Genomic DNA, 16,024 nt, shown 5'->3' on the forward strand with positions numbered 1-16,024 from the left:
AGCTGAATCGAGAGGAGAGTACGAGATATGAAGCTCAATAGAGGCAAGAGAACGTCTCTTGATTTATTTTCTTAAGCAAGTCTCTGTTTTTAGCTCCACAGGCAGACAAAGATATGCGTCTCTCTGTACGGAAATCTCGTACGCACACTCTTTTTTTCTCTCCTTCTCAAAGCAACAGGGCAGGCAGGATATAGGCCTTGTTGATGGTACTTCCCATCTCTTTTCTCTTCTCTTTAGACATCTCCCTTTTCCTGGGGACGTCTTTCCTCTCTACGGGAAATCAATCCCGACGAGAGAGACTGTATGACATGTATATCTACATACACAGCCGTTATGAAGGAAGATACCTGGCGTGAGAGTCACACGACAGGGACTCACTACATACGACAAGGATCGCATCTACTATCTTAGTACCCTGCGCATAACACCTACGTCTTTCCTACATTACCAAGCAGATTTCACCCTTCAACTGGATGAATGTACACCCCAACTGAGAGAAAGCAGCCTAGAACACATGGGAAGAGTGTTGAGTTGATTCCTGTCCGTTCGCTATCTATCTTTTCTCACTATTGGCGAAGAAGCCCGCGTAGATCCAATACAATATACCTTTGATACACATCAATACATATAGGTATCGATGCGTGTAGATATATGAGAAGAGAATCTCTCTATCTGTATACATATGTATGGAAAACATAAGAAAGAATGAAGAGAAGAACACACGTCGATTCATCTGTTGTGATCTTGAGGGACTGATGGAACGAAGCCTATCACCAAGATATTCTTCATTCTCTCTCAGGCTTGTCGTTTTCCGCTGCTTTAAAGAGAAGAAGCGAAGATATCTTTAGAGTAAAGGTATCCTTATTCTTTCCTCCTGTCTTCCCTCAGAAAGCCACTACATTGATCTCCCGCGTTTTCGATTCTCCCTAATCTTGTCCTGAGGAGTTTCTTAGAAAGAGACTTTAAGACTAGAGATGTTTCGTAAGGTCATTAAACGTCTTTGTAAAGAACGTGAGCTTTACTTGAAGGCCCTCGGGCAACTCTCCTTCAAGAACTTCTGGTGTATGTACAGGACACCAACACTCCCCGAGGAATAGATTGTCACTGTGTAGAGAGATCTAAGAACAGCCGCATAGGAGTACGCAGAATGTCTAGAGCTTCTCAAAGAGAAGATCTCATGACAGATTTTACGTGCAGATGGAGGAAGAATCGTCTATAATTCTGTAAAAAGAAGATTTTAAGAGAAACAGATAGAGTGACGAAGAAGATCTTCCTGAAACTTTACTCGTAAGCTTCCTATGCACGTACACAAGATGAGGACAAGTTCAAGAGTTTTCCTCCGAAACTTGTCGTTTTTCTTTTTGTTGTATCAACCTTGGTAGATCGTTCGAGCTGATTTGGAGAAACTCCTCTGTCTTCTGTACATCGCTCTCTTTTCTTTAAAGCCATTTGCTTTTCTTAAGGTGTCTTCTTCTCTCTTCTTCTTCCTTCCTTCCTTCCTTACTGAAGCCTCCCGAGCTTGCTAACAGTTGAGAGAAGACGCCAGAAGCAACAGCGTGTCTTATGTATATTGTTTAGCCTCTTTTTTCTCTTCTTATCTTCTTTCTTTCCTAAGCGGTTGCGTCCCTCGTCTTCGTTGCGAGTATCTCTTTAGATAGTTTTTCCTCTTCTGTTACATATAAGCTATGGGCTCTCGCCAGTGCTCATTGCTTAGACGAGTGATGGAGAAGAATCTTTGAGCTGCTGAAGAGGGGAAAGGGAGGAGAAGACCAAGTAGGAGACGGAGGTAGAAAAGGAGAAGAAGCTGAACGGTGAGACGAAGAGAAAGAGAAGGAAAGAGAAGTTTTTCTCTCTTAGTGCACTTTTCTCTTGGAAGAAGCAAAAGAACACACCTGGAGGGGAGGCAGGAGTTCTCTATAATAATGGACGTCGTGCACTGTCTTTCATCTTTTCTTCCGACACACAGAAGGCAGAGGGGACGATGGACAAGATAGTGAAGAAGAAAAAGAAGAACAAACTTATTTCTGAAGGATTATGACCCTCCTTGCTTCTTCGTCTTCTTCTCTTTCTTTCTCTGTCTCATGAGAAGGTAAGGAGGAAGGCAACCCCGATATAACTTTCTCTCTTTCTTCTTCTTTGCAGGCGGAGCTCCCTTTCGTTGCGGCGTCAGCTGGATGAGGTGTGTGAGGTGAAGACGAGAAGGAGAGAGGAAAAGAATTCTTCCTCGGCATGCTGCAAGTGACAAGAATCTCCTCTTTCTTTCTTTTCTTTCTCCGTTCTTCAGGGGAAAGTGTGGTATCTAATGAGTGACTATTCAACGATAAGAAAGAGATACCTTCATCTCCTTGAAAAGCGATCTCCTCTTTTTCTGTCTTTCTCTGGTTTTCTTCACCTTCTTCATCATCTTTGATTCGTTCTCCGTTGACTCCGAAGTTCTTTCTAGGGGAAAATAAGAGAAGAGGACTGAGTGGTCTTTTCTTCTTCTCCTCCTCTTCCTCCTCATCTTCATTCTTTCTTTCTTCACTTTCTCTTCTTTCTCTCTTCTTGTTGTCATCTGGAAGGCGAGCAGTCTCTGAAACTAAAAAGGAGGCAAGAACAGAGACGGAAGATTTCTCCTTCGCCCGCCTTTCATTCTTTTCTTCTTCTCCTTCACGCTGTATGTCTCTTCTCCTGCTTATGTGCACCTCCATGCGAGTCGTATCTGTCCCTTCTCCTTCCTTACTCCTCGCTTCATCCTGTGTCTTCTCGTTTGCTCTCTGTGTTTGATCTTCTCCTTTCACTACCGCACTTCGCTCCTCTTTGGCAACGAAGTCCTTCCTGGTATTTTCATTAAGATCATTGCTCTTGTTTGAACCTTTTTGATGCGAAATCTCACTTTGCTTTACAGAAGAAATCTTCTTCTTTTCCTTCTTTTCTTCTGCTTCTTCCTGTCCTCGTGTGGTCTCCTCATCATCTTTCTGTTGTTCTCTTCTTCTTCCATGTCTGTCAGAAGCTCTTAGGTTGCATTTCTTCTTCTCCAACTTCATACCGCCGACTCCTTCAGTAGAATAAGACGCGGCCCCAGAAGAAACAGGGGATGTTGAAGAGAAAGAAGAAAGAGAAGAATCAACAGTCATCTTGGTTCTTTTAAGAGCAGATGTAGCACATTCCCTCAGCACCCGGAGATCTTCTTCTTCTTGTCTTCTTCGTCTTCTTTCTTCTCTCTCTTGTTCTTCTCTCCTTCCTCTTCCTCCTATTTCCCCCACCCCCTGTGAGGTGTGCGACAGCGTGGTGGCTTTGACCTCTCCTTCTTCTCTCTGTTGCGCTGGACGGGGTGGAGAGGCGGCGCCGCAGAGAGACGAAGAGAGAAAGAAAGAAGAGTTCTTCTCCCCCCTCGCGAACTTCAGAAGACCTTGCATGAGAGATACAATAAGAGATACTGGAGACCCGCTTATCACCTTCATCATTGTCACGGTCGGATTTCCTTCTTCCCTTTGTTCTTTCTCTTCTCCCTTGTGACCTGTTGTATTTTTCTCGGGTGTCTTTATTCCAGTCAAGCAAGAAGAAGTCGCCGATCCAAGGCATCCCTTTCCCGTGGTCTTGTCGACGTTCCTCTCCTTCGCTGTTGTCGCCCCCACCTGTCCTTTCTTAACCTCGTTGTGCTTCATTTCCTCTTCGATAAGCAGGGGAGCCGAAGAATGTCTCGAGTCTTCACTCTCTTTGTTTCGACTCTCTTCCTCTTTCGTCTTGTTGTCTGACGAAGAGACAGAACCGCGTCCTGAATAGATCTCGCCTTCTTCTTCTTCTTCCTTCTGTTTCTTCTTTTCTTCACCCCACCTCCAGTGGCGAAGGGATAGAGTTGAGGAGGAGTCTAAAGGTTGATCCTGACAGCTGTGAAAAGAGAGCAGAGCTATGGCGAGCACTTCGAGTGCACTGCGGGAAGCCTGACGGGCTTGAGGCTGTGAAGACTTGGAAAAAGAGAGAAGAAGAGGGAGACACATTGCTGGCAAGGCAAAGGTGTTCAAGAAAACAGAAGTGCAAGAAGAACAAGAAGAGATGGGAGAACAAGAGGAATCTAAGTCTGGAGTAGATTTACAGCTACGAGATTTCTGAGAAGGAGAAGGACACGCTCGTGGAGGGTAGGTGGGGTTTGTGCGAGGAAGTATCTCTTTTCTCTCTACTTCCCTCTCATTGCAAGAGCCACCACGTAGATAACAAGGCGGGAAAGAATCTTCAGAAAGCTTTTCAGAGGGAAAAGAAGTAAAGACACGAACTCTGTCCGTATTAAGGCTCGTTCTTCTACTTTCTTTCCTCACTTCTCCCTCCACCGGAGGGACTACGAGACGTAGGAAGTTCTTTACTAGCTCAAGCAGAAACTGCGCGCAAGGTGAAGATGTACGGATGTGTTTCTGTTGGCTCTCGACATGTTTCAGAATCGACGGAAGAAGACGCCATTTCGCCTCACTCTCTTTAGCTTGCATCAGTGGCGACGGCTCGATGTCTTTGCACGATCCTTCCAGTCTCCCTGTGGAAAGAAGAACAAAGACAGAGAAATATCGTATGCGCGGACAAAGTCTCTTGAGATTCCTCTTCATGTTCCTCGTGTGGGGTGTATAGGAGGGTATCGTTTGAAAGAGAGGGAGGTCTGCTGCATGTGCCTGCTTACCTCTCATTCACAGAGATGAGGGAGAGAAAGGGATGCTTTTTTGGAATGAGGACTGTCCGCTACAATGATATATAGACGAAATGTGGGTAGGTATGCGTGAGAAGTATAGATATATAAACATATATGTCTACTTGTATGATATAGACATATACACACAGTCCCCTGTACGACGAGTTCGCATACATATGTCGGCATATATGCAATATATGCATATATACATACATACATACATACCCACAGTCCTCTGTGCAATTATATGTCTACATATATGTATATGCCCATATATACACACAGTCCACTGTACGCAGAGTTCACATATACATGTATCTACACGTATGTGTATATACATACAGACAGACAAATCGACAGTCCTCTCTACGTCGAGGTCGCATATATATCAGTCATTTAGTTCTACCCTCAGGCTGTCAGCTCTCCACTGACCCTTGATACTGCACAGAGCTACGAATAGACAGATATGAAAGCGTCTCTCGTCACTTCATTTCGTCGGTATCCCGTGCTTGTTTTTTCCTTCCGTTTGTCATCTGACTCGTTACGTACTCGAGTATATAAAGAAACGTATTGACTGACAAAGAGAGGCATATAGCAACATAAGCAAAAGAAGACGTCTAACGGAGACCTCACCGATACAAGCAGCAAGGAGATTGAGAGCTTCCGAAGCTTCTATGGCAAGGAATTTCTTTTCATTCAGACCAGCCTTTGAGATAAGAACGGGAACTAATCCACTGCACATTTCTACCATTCTTCGTCTCCTTGGTTCGTCAAGAAGAAAATCATTCTCTTCTTCTTCTTCCCCTCCTTTCCTACTCTTCTTCCCGTCATCCCTGGTCCTCCTCTCAGGAAGAACATTCCCTTCGTTACTCTTCTCTGTAGTGTTGTGATTCCCAGCTTCTTCGGCATCCTGGCGCTCTTCAGGAACAGTCCCAGAAGGTTGGTCTTTCTCAAGAAGGCCCTCATTCGTTTGTGTGTAGAGAGAAGGGCAGGGGTGTTTTCTCTCTTCGAGATGAACCCCACAGCTCCGAAAGACGCATGCGGCTGTCCTTAGAGCGTTACGAGCGACGCAGCTCCTTAGACTATTGGCGCGCTTACAAATGAAGGCTGTACAGAGAGAAGAACAAGAAGGAAAAGAAGAAGAAGAGCCACAGGAGGAAGAAGAGGACAACGGTGCTGTAGAGTCCTGCAACGGTTCTGGCGAACACTGAGAAGAACCGGAAAGCGAAGGCGAAGCTCTCTCTGTATTTTGAGGAGAAGAACATGAGAGATGACTTGGTTGGGAAGAAGAGAAGATGCAAGACGAAGGGGACGATGTAGAGCAGCACGAAGAGGAAGTGGTTTGATCTGGTGAAGTAGCGCGGCGATCATGATAGAAATCGGATGATTCAAAGAGCCACGCTGGATGGTACTTTGCAATGGCTTGGAGTGCTGTACATACACTACATTCCCACTCCCAGTTTGTCTCTTCCCCTCTTGAGCTATGTTGGAGAGAAACAGCTGAAGACACAGAGGACGTTCTAGCTGAGGAAGATGATGTGGATGGTGAGAGGGCTGCTGTAGACGGCGAACTATTGCTAGAGGTTGACTCCAGTCCTGTGGGAAGACGGCTTGAAGAAAAAGAGGAAAACTGAGATGAAGCAAGCTGAGACATCAGTGAGGTGTATATACAACGACAAGGACAGGAATCTTGAACATGGGGCTCTGGTTCACCCTGGGGATGAGAGTATCTGTTCGAGTCTCTCCATCGTGGAAGTTTCCGGAGATAGGAAGAAGGAGGAGAGGAACTTGTAGCTAACTGGAAAAGAGAAGGGAGTTCTTCCCATGAGTACAACGTGGTAGTGTCCTTGTGCTGACTGAGAGGTGATGAATTTGACACTCCAGGAGCGGAAGAAGAAGACGACGGCGGAGGTGATGAGAACGCCATAGCGGAGGCGGGAGGGGACACGCGGATAGAAGGAAGATGGTCGGAGTGTGCGGGTGAAGACAACGTAGAATAGGAAGGTGGTGGATGTGAAGAGCAGTCCGACGCTAGGGTCAAAGGACGTTGAGAAGAAGAGGAGAGGGAAGAAGGAAAAGTGCTTAGTGGGATGTGACTATAGTAAAGACGAAATTCACCAGGCAGTGTTGGTGACAAGTGCGGAAGAGAAGAAAAGCAGGAATGTGTCATGGTCGAAGTAGCTGTGAGAGGAGAGCATTCTGCTCAGCAAGAGTCAGAGGCAATCCATAACTCCTGCAATGAAGTGTGCCAAAGAACGAGTCAAAGACTGCGGAGCAGACAGTTCATACACGTTTCTTCACTTCAAACCAAGCTAGACCGGTCTCCGTCAGTCTTTGAAGAAAACGGAAGTGTACGTTACGCCGCAACTCAATGTACACTCCAACAGGGTCACCTAAGGAAGACCACGGCAAACAACAGCTTAGTGAAAGTAAACGCGGAGGGAAGTGCGTCAATGGATTGAGCGGGAAACGCTTCAGTTGCGCACAGAGGCCGACGGGAGCTCCTTCTTGAGAAACACTCGAAAACCACGGCCCATCTATCACTGAGGTAGCTGAGTCATGAGAGAAAGAGTTTCCCCCGCGGCATTCGCTCAACTGTCACGGGAGATGAGAATGTTCTCGATCGACAGGAGTATCTCAGCTCTTTGCCCATCAATCACGTTCGCAGCAGCCGAAATGAGTTCTCAGGACACTACGAGATTGACTTTCCTCTTCTTCCCGTCCAGGCAATCGCTAGGTGCTCGGTTGAAGTACAGGCAGTGTGATCTTGCCGGCTCCGGAATGACGGGAAGACAAGTCGTCTCCCGGTGGATGGCGGGAGGGGGTAGGGGGCAGAGGCAAGTACTTCACGCTCCGGTGTGTCCTTAGCACGGAATTCGTGAATGAACGGAGCTACAGAAAGTGAAAGAAGGGGAGATTCTCCCAAGAACTCCCGGAGAAAGACGTGACAGCATGATGGTAGGAATGCCATACCATGGAGACGATCACCGAGGGAAGGCTACCAAGGGAAGATGCTGGCAGGGCGCAGCTTTTGAGGCTGACATTCTCGTCGATTCTTCAATTTTATTACAATATAATCCACCGTGTGCACAGTCGACTCCAAGGACAACGGGATACCTACACGGCGGAACGAGTTTGTGCTTTTATTCCCGCTTTCTCTTCTGCCAGTGACTTGCCGAGTAAAGATGCACAAGACACTCGATTCCCCCTCTTGATGCCATATCTCTTCCCCCTCCGACGCTGGCGGGACGGGGAGACTGTCATTTTTCTCCCGCTTGTCCTCCCCCCCGGCTATGGCAACCTGGAAAGTCGTGAGCGCTGGTACAGAAAAGCAACGAAGTAAATCCGTTCCACGAGCTCAAAAACGCGGCGACAAAGAAGAAGCCACAACGCCAGCTTCTTTACCAAGCAAAACCCGCTGGCGGACGTCTGCAACAAAGTCTTCTGCTGCTGTCTCGGTGGCAAGCAGAACTAGCCCTTTCAAACTGGCCTTCCTCCGCTCTATCACCGTCCTACTGCCTTTTTATTATGTCAGAATTCGTGTTCTCTATAGTACAGAAGAGAAGAAGGCGTCTTTGAGAAACCAGTGAAGGCGTAACATGATCTTCATCCACCTCATTTCCGGTGGCTCGCCTACTTGATGGACGAGGTGGGTAGAAGTTTCCAGACTGATACATCCACCGAACAGCGGAGCCGGCTGTTGCCAGCGCTACTTTTTATGATAGGTCGCGCTACAGTCCCTGTCGTCTTGGAGAAGTACACAAGAGAACAACCGAGCTTGCTACGGACTGCCCTCCAAAAAAGTACTCACGCGGTAAACGTGCAGAAATATAGGAAAGCAGCTTTCAAGTAAGCAGTCCATCCGTAGCGGTATGCTAAGTCAGTTCAGATTCTGCGGTGCACATGGGCCGCGTGGGAGGAAGGAAGTAACAAACACCTCTTGTTTCAAAAGCGATAACCCGTCGAAAGTGGTGGACAAAGGGTCCGCCAGAAGACCGGGACTGCCCACTCTTCATCTACGGGGGTGGTAAGTAGCACACACTTCACTCACTCACGCACAGTCGCGAACAGCAGCTGCTATCCTTAAGGGTTTTCCAGCTGAAGAGGTGGCCGTTCAACGGGCTGAAACATCCACTGTCAGGTATTTTGCTAGACTACTCTCCTAGTGCTTCTTCTCTGCGTACCCCGAAACGTGCTGACCTTAATTCAATTTGTACTGCGATGTGCCGGGAAAATCGTCCGTGTTGACAGCCTTCGGCAATGGAGTGTCGCGGGAGGCTGGCGCCGAAGTGTCAAGTAAAGTGAAATTGCTGTTGTGAACATCCTGGTAGGGTTATGTAACCCCCGTGCTCCGAAAAAAGCCCGATATTGTTCGTCACAGGGTTGTGAAGCCGTGGGAGCCGGGTGAATCCGACTTCTGCGTCCGCTAGGGGACTCTTTCCTGTCCTGCCCCAGATTGTGCGCGGAGGGGCGGTCTTGCCTTCAGGTGAAGACACTCTCTGAGCTCACTCACCCCTCCGCAATCCTTTTTTTAAGACGGGGCTTGCCTTTATGACGGGAATTTGGTCGTGCGAACTCCAGAGCCGCAGGCAGTGGAAGAGAAAAGAGTGTCTTTTAGAAGGAGAGTTAGCTAGGATCCCAGACCTTCGATGTTATGGAACTGAGTCCAAAAAAGACAAAAGCCCTGTGTCGAAGCAGCCAGGAAACTTATTCTTGTATGAGGGTCCAGGCGGAGGAGTTCCTTGTCTGTCTTTGGGTGCTGCTGTTAGGAGATCAGATTTCATTGACTAACTGCTGGCCCAGAGAGTAACAGCCAGAGATCACATATCATTTACCGCCATGGACACGAAAGACGCGCCGCAGATCATTGAGCACATATGTCACTCTGTGGCATTCACGCCCTTTGTGACGCGATGGATTCCGCAGACAGCACGGTTGATTATACTGGGTGAAACACCCCGAAGCACCGGAACGCTGTCAGTGTGCTCGCTCGAGGAAAGTAGTCTCGGCATCATTGCAAAAAACGAGGACCAGCCTAGCAGCTTCAAAAGCGGAGTTGTGTATATCAGTCGGTCAGGAGCGCCTCATCTAGCAGCAGGTGGGTCGCAGGAGTCGCAGAAACACTAATCGCATCAGGGGCCACCTTTCAGACAGACCCGTCATCTTTTTCAGGAGTATCTATGCTTGCACCATCAATCCCACTTGCCCGTGTGGTCTGGGACCGGGCGGTGCCCTTGTGTGGCACTGCAGACATTCCTGTAGTGCCGCTGAAGCTGCAGAAATGCACAGCACGCCCGGCAAGGCCCGAATGCTGCTGTCGCTCTTTGTCGTGATTAGTGGCTCAGGCAGTACAAAACGTGGGAGGGCTTTCAGCAGAGCGAAGCGGGTAAAAAAGACTCGCGCTGTCGGCAAACGCATCTGGTGTTCACATGCCTGCTGCTTGTTGGCGAACAGGGCACCTGGACGGATCGTTAAGCCTCTGGGACCTCGAAAATATCAAAGAGCCCGTGACAAAAATCAAAGCTCACAGTGGATCGCTCAATTCTATCGATGTCTGCGGAGCATGTCCTGGAGGGTCAGCCGACGGCGGTCGGGCTGTAATTGCAACAGGAAGCGCTGATGGTTGCGCACGCGTATGGGACACTCGGGATGCCCCAACGGAGGTAACATACAAGCCGCCCTACCCTACTTGACACCATGCCCAGCTGTTGCCGTGCCCGAGCATGGTTCGAAGGGAGCCGGAGAACGCGCTCCTGTCGGTGATTGCCGATGGCTACGACCATGTGAAGACCGCCGCAGACTTAAAGGGCACCATAACGGTTGCAGGAACAGAAAGCTAGGCGCTGCAGTCAGTTTTTTTACACATTGAACCAACTAACGATAGTTTCCCGTCTCCGTTTTTGTCGGCACAGTAATAACGGCGCTCCGGTGCTCCCTCCTGTCCTTCTGTCCACCTTCCAAGGCCTGGGTTGGCTGGGTGCGTCCTGTAGGGTGTTGGAGGAGTCGTGCTGCTCTCGTTAGACAGGAAATCTTCCTCCCAGTTCGCCGTGAGGGGCTGCCCCTCTCGGCCAAGATATCATGTGTTAAGGGCACTCCTGCACGCGCTTGGGTGCTGATCACACGGGCAAGGTGTGTAGGTCTCTTCGTTTGGCGCAGAGTCGGTTTGTTTGTTTTTTTTGCTCCCTCTTCAGGTTCTCGCTATTGAGCCTGCACCAGGAGAGGAGACGGCAGACTGCTGGGCAGTCGCCCTCGGGAACGCGGCAGACCCGACTGAATACGGCTCGCTGGCTTCTGGTTATGACAACGGGGACGTCAAGCTGTTTGATATGCGAGCAGCTAACCTTCAGTGGGACACCAACGTTGACTTCGGCGTCTGCCATCTCCAGTTCGATCGCAAGGACATTGCTATGAACAAGCTAGCTATTTCTTGTCTCGAGGGCCAGCTGTTCATGACGGACATGCGGACTTTCCATCCCGAAGATGGATATACCCGCAAGGCTCAGAAGCTCTCCGAAAGTCAGCCATGAAAACGCGGCTTGGAACACATTTCTCAAAAAGCAGCAACCGCTACAATCGCTGCAAGTTCCCACATATTGTACAGATGAGAACAGAAAAGCTATCTTTACACACCAGCTGGAAGTTAGCTACAATATACCACAGGCAGCTCAACGCTACACCGATAGCTGCATCACCCACCGTTGTACCCCTGGTGTTTCCGAAGCTGGTTATCAAAATGAAACCAGGAGCCAGCGCTTATCTTCGCTCCCGAGGAAGCGAAAACCGGAGAGATTTTGCTGGTAATGGGTAAGCTTCAGCAGCATAAAACAGAGTGTGCACTATTGTCGCCGGAAGGTCTTGAGCGGTAGACCAAAGTAGACCGGGCTATCTTCTCAGTACTGATGCTTGCATGGGCCTTTCTGGTTCTTGTCAAAACCACCTGTCACCTCTCCAAGAGTTTACACGTGACGGCGTGTTAGTTTTTGGTACGCCAACCTTAATTTGACCCGGCAAGTGCGGTCTACCACCGAAAAGATAACACGTCTCAAGGCGAAGATCGAAACTTACCTTTGTTGGCCTGGCAGCTTTCCAGCCACCTCCGTACTGTCATCCGTGTAAAAAAAAAAACAGTACGTGATGCAGGCGCACAGCGTGAGTATGGTGTAACGGCGGGTTATTCAAAAGGCTCACGTGACTTCGTCCCTTCGGTGCTCGGACGCTTTGTTGCTTTCCGTACATGCAATCTCTTGTACGGGCAGCACCCGTAATTCCGTCGCTATCGCTGTGTCTCTCGTGGCCGGTATCCACTTCTGCAGGTACTATCTGGGGATCCCACTTCCTGCCGCAAAACCGCGAGCTCTTCGCCGTCTGTACAGGAAATGGACAGGTACGATGCAGCACCTCAGGATGGTCCAGGACGTATGGCACTCCCCGACTAAAGGCAGTCGTTCCTTGGGCGGAAACCCTGTCCTTAGTGCTTGGGACTCCAGCCCCACACACACCAATCCAGCCAGCGACGGGATACCTTTCCCTCACGAGTGGTGAGGGAAGCCTAGAGAAGTCCTCTACGTGTATGAGTCCGGACTCTCATGGTAGGCTTTTTCGGGCCGACTTCTGGGCACCGATTTCCACTTCATGGGGGTCTGTTCAGCGCACAGGACATACAACACCTCAGAACAACGTACTTGAGGAGGGCACATTCGAGCATGTACCTAGATCTGTCTGTCCGCGGCGCTGAAACGTCACATGTCAGGAATACTCATAGCGGTTTCACTGTTGTGCCTTAATACCTCCAAACTATGGACAAGAAGCTCAACAAGCTAGACGCAGCCCAGTAATCCTGCACCCCTGGCTCCTGAGATTTTGTGAATGCCTAAACTCCCGCACGAGACCAGGGCTCACTTGTTTCGGATAGTTCAATGGCGCCACGCTTGGGTAGCGAGCTAATGGATGAAGAGTGAGGTAGCTGAGCCTGTGTGATGAGAGCCGTTTTCCTGTTGCCCGTGCTGGAACAGTAAGAATGTTGTGACCTTGCACTATCGTGTCTACCGAAGGGTCTTCCCGTCGCCTGGTCGTTGAGGTGATGCATGCCTTTACCTGAGATTCAGTGTTTTGTTGCAAAACGAACATCGTCTGCTTGTGTTCTTTCATCCCTCAGTTAGCTTTGCACAAGTATTCCTATCCAAAGCAACGTGCTCTCGCGGATGCTACCACCGGCCTAGAACGCGGGGTAGTAGGTACCTGCGAGCTCCTGAACGAGAAAGAGGTCAGTACCCAGCCTATCGTCTCCTTTGACTGGCATCCAAACAAACTTGGTCTTTGTGCCTTAGCCTCTCTCGATCAAGCCGTCCGGGTCTACATCGTTACCAAACTGAATCTCTACTAGGCTGTCGTCAGTCGACTTCGCGAAAGCAATGCACAGAGGCGTATTTCTTTTTTTCAAAGAAAAGTGTCTTTCCCGAGGCTCAATCCTCCAAACCAGAGAACCAGCTACTCTGTTCTCTTCATGTAACTCTTACATGAGAAACCTGATGAATTATTGAGAACGCCGTCACCTTCAGACAACTGGAGCAGACTGTGAACGAGGCTTGGAGTTGTGCCACATTGCACCCATCCGTGTGTGATCGTATTTCTGGATCACTGTCTCTACAGCGATGCCTCAATGCCAGAATGCTGTCCACTCAATCGCATTACCGAGTGAAGAAATTCTTAGGGTGTCACGGTGAACTAGCGGAGGTACATAACTGGTGTGTCATTGAGGTTCGCACGCCCTTCAATCGTGTTTTCATGTTAAGGTTGTTGGAGCTACGTCCCGCGGGAGAGGTAATGTGCTTTTTGGGGACATTTCTGAGCTCTCTTTCTTTCTCATCTGTGACACTGTGTCGAGGCGTATGTCCTGAAAAACAGCATCGCCTCCGCAGTCCTCTCACTTCCTCGTGTCCCGGTGTCATAACTGCGCCAGACTCTCCTTACTGGCGAGAAAAGTTGCTGCTGTGTTGATCTCTCTCGTTGGACCGAAAAGAAACAACTCGATGAGGGGGCTCGGTTATTACCCCTCCTCCCGTAACTTGCTGAACTGCCCTTCAGGGGAAAAGGAAAAGAGACTAAGTACCGTCTTTCTAACACGACTGCGGATAAGATCTTGAGTCCGTTACGTACTTGAAAAATCGTTCACGAAGAGACACCGGAGAAAAGCAAAAATAGTCTATTACGAACAGACGACTATCCAAACCACTTCTAGAGATCCGCAACCACATAAAAACAGAAAGCGATCATCACCTCAGATCTACCCGGCGAAGAAGACACCACACACCAAAAAAAAAAAAACGGGACAAGCATCCGTCTGATTTGGGATGTGGGTTTGAAAAAAGTAGGGTCACGACAGTATGCCCACGAACACTCACCTTCAACCGTTCAGGGACCTTCCTCAGTCCGCCTCATGGACTGAGGAAGGAAAGAAAAATGAGACAAAAGAAAAAAAGTGCCACTACAGAGCACGAACAAGAAGAGGTTTCAACTCCCACTCTTCTGATGAAAACGATGACGATGAGGATCATCATCATCACACTCTCGTACATGTCGTCTCGTTGCCACGGTTCATTTCCATACGTCGTTCATTGCCGAGTGTATGTACACCCCGAGTCTTTGCTGGAGTGACCCGGACAACGGGCACCTCAACAACGCAACTTTGAATTCTCTTTCTCCTTAATGTATGTAATGTTGGAGTGGACATCTTTCTTAAAAAAAGTATAACAACCCCTTTCTTTGTCTCCATACACCGTACGGAATGCTTAGGTGACAAGCAACATACACCGGCTGTGCCTTGCTTGTCTTCTCTTCGCACACAGTGCTCATCATCCTTCTCCTGTGACTCCCGGTTTCAATGAGGAGGACACCACAGAACACACGTAACGATTTGAGGACAAACAAGTCATAAAGTCTCCTTCCTGTCTGGTGGAAGTCGACGTCCTCTCAAGAAAATAGAGGCAGCGCTCATCGGACGAGATAAGGAGACCGAGAGAGTGGCTTCTCTCTCTCCATCCCCTCCTCTCCTTACCCAGTAGGAACGCATTCCGGGAGAGAGGCTGGTTGTCGCGCGAGCGAGAAAGTTGTTTGACCTATCGCGAGGCTCACTTCTGCGCAGAAGTAAAAGGCTTCTTATCTTTCGTGAGGCCCGTCTGTTTTATCCATGAACCCTGTCACGATGACGACGACCTGAGGGGTTCACAGCTGAGAGAGACAAGCAAAAGAACGCTCTCCATGTTCTCCTGCTTGGTTCATTCCTTTTCGCCGGCGATTCCTCGCTCGTTCATCAGGTCATAGCCGGATGAAGGAGATAAGAGAAAAGGAGGATAAACTTTGCCTCCTCTTCTTTTAGAAAAATCCCCAAGAGAAACGAGGTGTGCTGACACCACCGAGAACCGTAGCGAAGAATAAAAAAAAAGAACAATACTGTCGAAAACTTGATACGAGTCGATCACGACTCATCGACAGATACATTCATCATACACCGACCTGTCCATCCGTATATCTCGTTAATACGGTATACACATCGGGGTTCGCAGTCTCAGGCGTAGGAAGGACAATACCATCAGATTGTATGCCTGCCCATGTTGTAGGGACAGTAAGGATACAGCAAACCACACAAATAAAGAGCTTGTAATCGCGGCGGCTTCTCTTACTCCCAAGGCTTTCCTTTTCCTTTCTTTCCTTTTTAAAATCTCATACTTACTTCTCCTCCCGGAGGGGATGGTAGATCTGTCATTTCCCCCTATGAAAAAGACGACGTTTCATGCCAATTCATATACGTACGCACATACACAGACAGACACCTGGTAACGCTTGATCTCCATTTAACTATCCATCTATTTACATATACGGTAAGGGTTCGATCCTATGTATGAAAATAAACAAGACCTAGAAAAAGGATGTATTCTCTCCTTACTCACGGACTCACCCCCCTGACGCGTGCTACATACTACACACGCATTAGGAACACTGCCGTTCAGAGAGCGTCGTCTCCGTAGAGGTCATTGAAGCCAGTGGCCTCCTCCTAGGTCAGATCTCCTATGTCCATGTATATACTTGTATATCTATATATATGCATATAGGTGACAGCCATCGGTACGTATGGAGAGAAGAGAGAGAGAGAGATATCTGTATGTNNCTCTCTTCTCGATACGCTTCGAAGCTTGAGCCATGTTAACACATCTTTCTTTCCTCCCCCACTTTCTCCCTGTTGCCCCCTGGAATCCTTGAAAGATCTTCCTTTCTTTTCCACCACCGTCGAGTCTCTTTCATGTTCTCTGTTGAGTTTTTCAGAACCATGGCACGGCGACGACGACATTCTCACACCTCTTTCTCTTTCTCCTC

The 16,024-nt window shown here is 48.6% G+C and overlaps 3 protein-coding genes across 3 annotated transcripts in view; 1 reads left to right on the forward strand and 2 right to left on the reverse strand.

The window, feature by feature from the left end:
- Positions 1-982: 982 nt before the first annotated feature.
- CSUI_001181 (uncharacterized protein) lies at positions 983-7,826 on the reverse strand. Its single transcript, XM_068061387.1, has 2 exons — positions 5,288-7,826; positions 983-4,504 (listed from the first exon to the last, which is right to left on the reverse strand). Exons 1-2 carry the CDS (start codon positions 6,822-6,824, stop codon positions 2,019-2,021), a joined length of 4,023 nt encoding a protein of 1,340 aa, XP_067926641.1. The 5' UTR covers positions 6,825-7,826; the 3' UTR covers positions 983-2,018.
- Positions 7,827-8,839: 1,013 nt separating this feature from the next.
- CSUI_001182 (wd repeat-containing protein 92) lies at positions 8,840-13,037 on the forward strand (the record flags this gene model as incomplete). Its single annotated transcript, XM_068061388.1, has 5 exons — positions 8,840-9,752; positions 10,109-10,317; positions 10,846-11,170; positions 11,968-12,038; positions 12,810-13,037. The coding sequence occupies exons 1-5, from the start codon at positions 9,494-9,496 to the stop codon at positions 13,035-13,037; spliced, it is 1,092 nt and encodes a 363-aa protein (XP_067926642.1). The 5' UTR covers positions 8,840-9,493.
- Positions 13,038-13,791: 754 nt separating this feature from the next.
- CSUI_001183 (uncharacterized protein) overlaps positions 13,792-16,024 on the reverse strand; it is a 15,992-nt gene continuing 13,759 nt past the window's right edge. The window contains exon 2 of the mRNA XM_068061389.1: positions 13,792-16,024. This exon is cut by the window's right edge and continues 9,391 nt beyond it. Within this exon, the coding sequence (XP_067926643.1) occupies positions 15,705-16,024 (320 nt within the window). The 3' untranslated portion in view covers positions 13,792-15,704.

Source organism: Cystoisospora suis, assembly GCF_002600585.1.
Source record: "Cystoisospora suis strain Wien I chromosome Unknown contig_472, whole genome shotgun sequence".
In the NCBI taxonomy this organism is placed as follows: Eukaryota; Apicomplexa; class Conoidasida; order Eucoccidiorida; family Sarcocystidae; genus Cystoisospora; species Cystoisospora suis.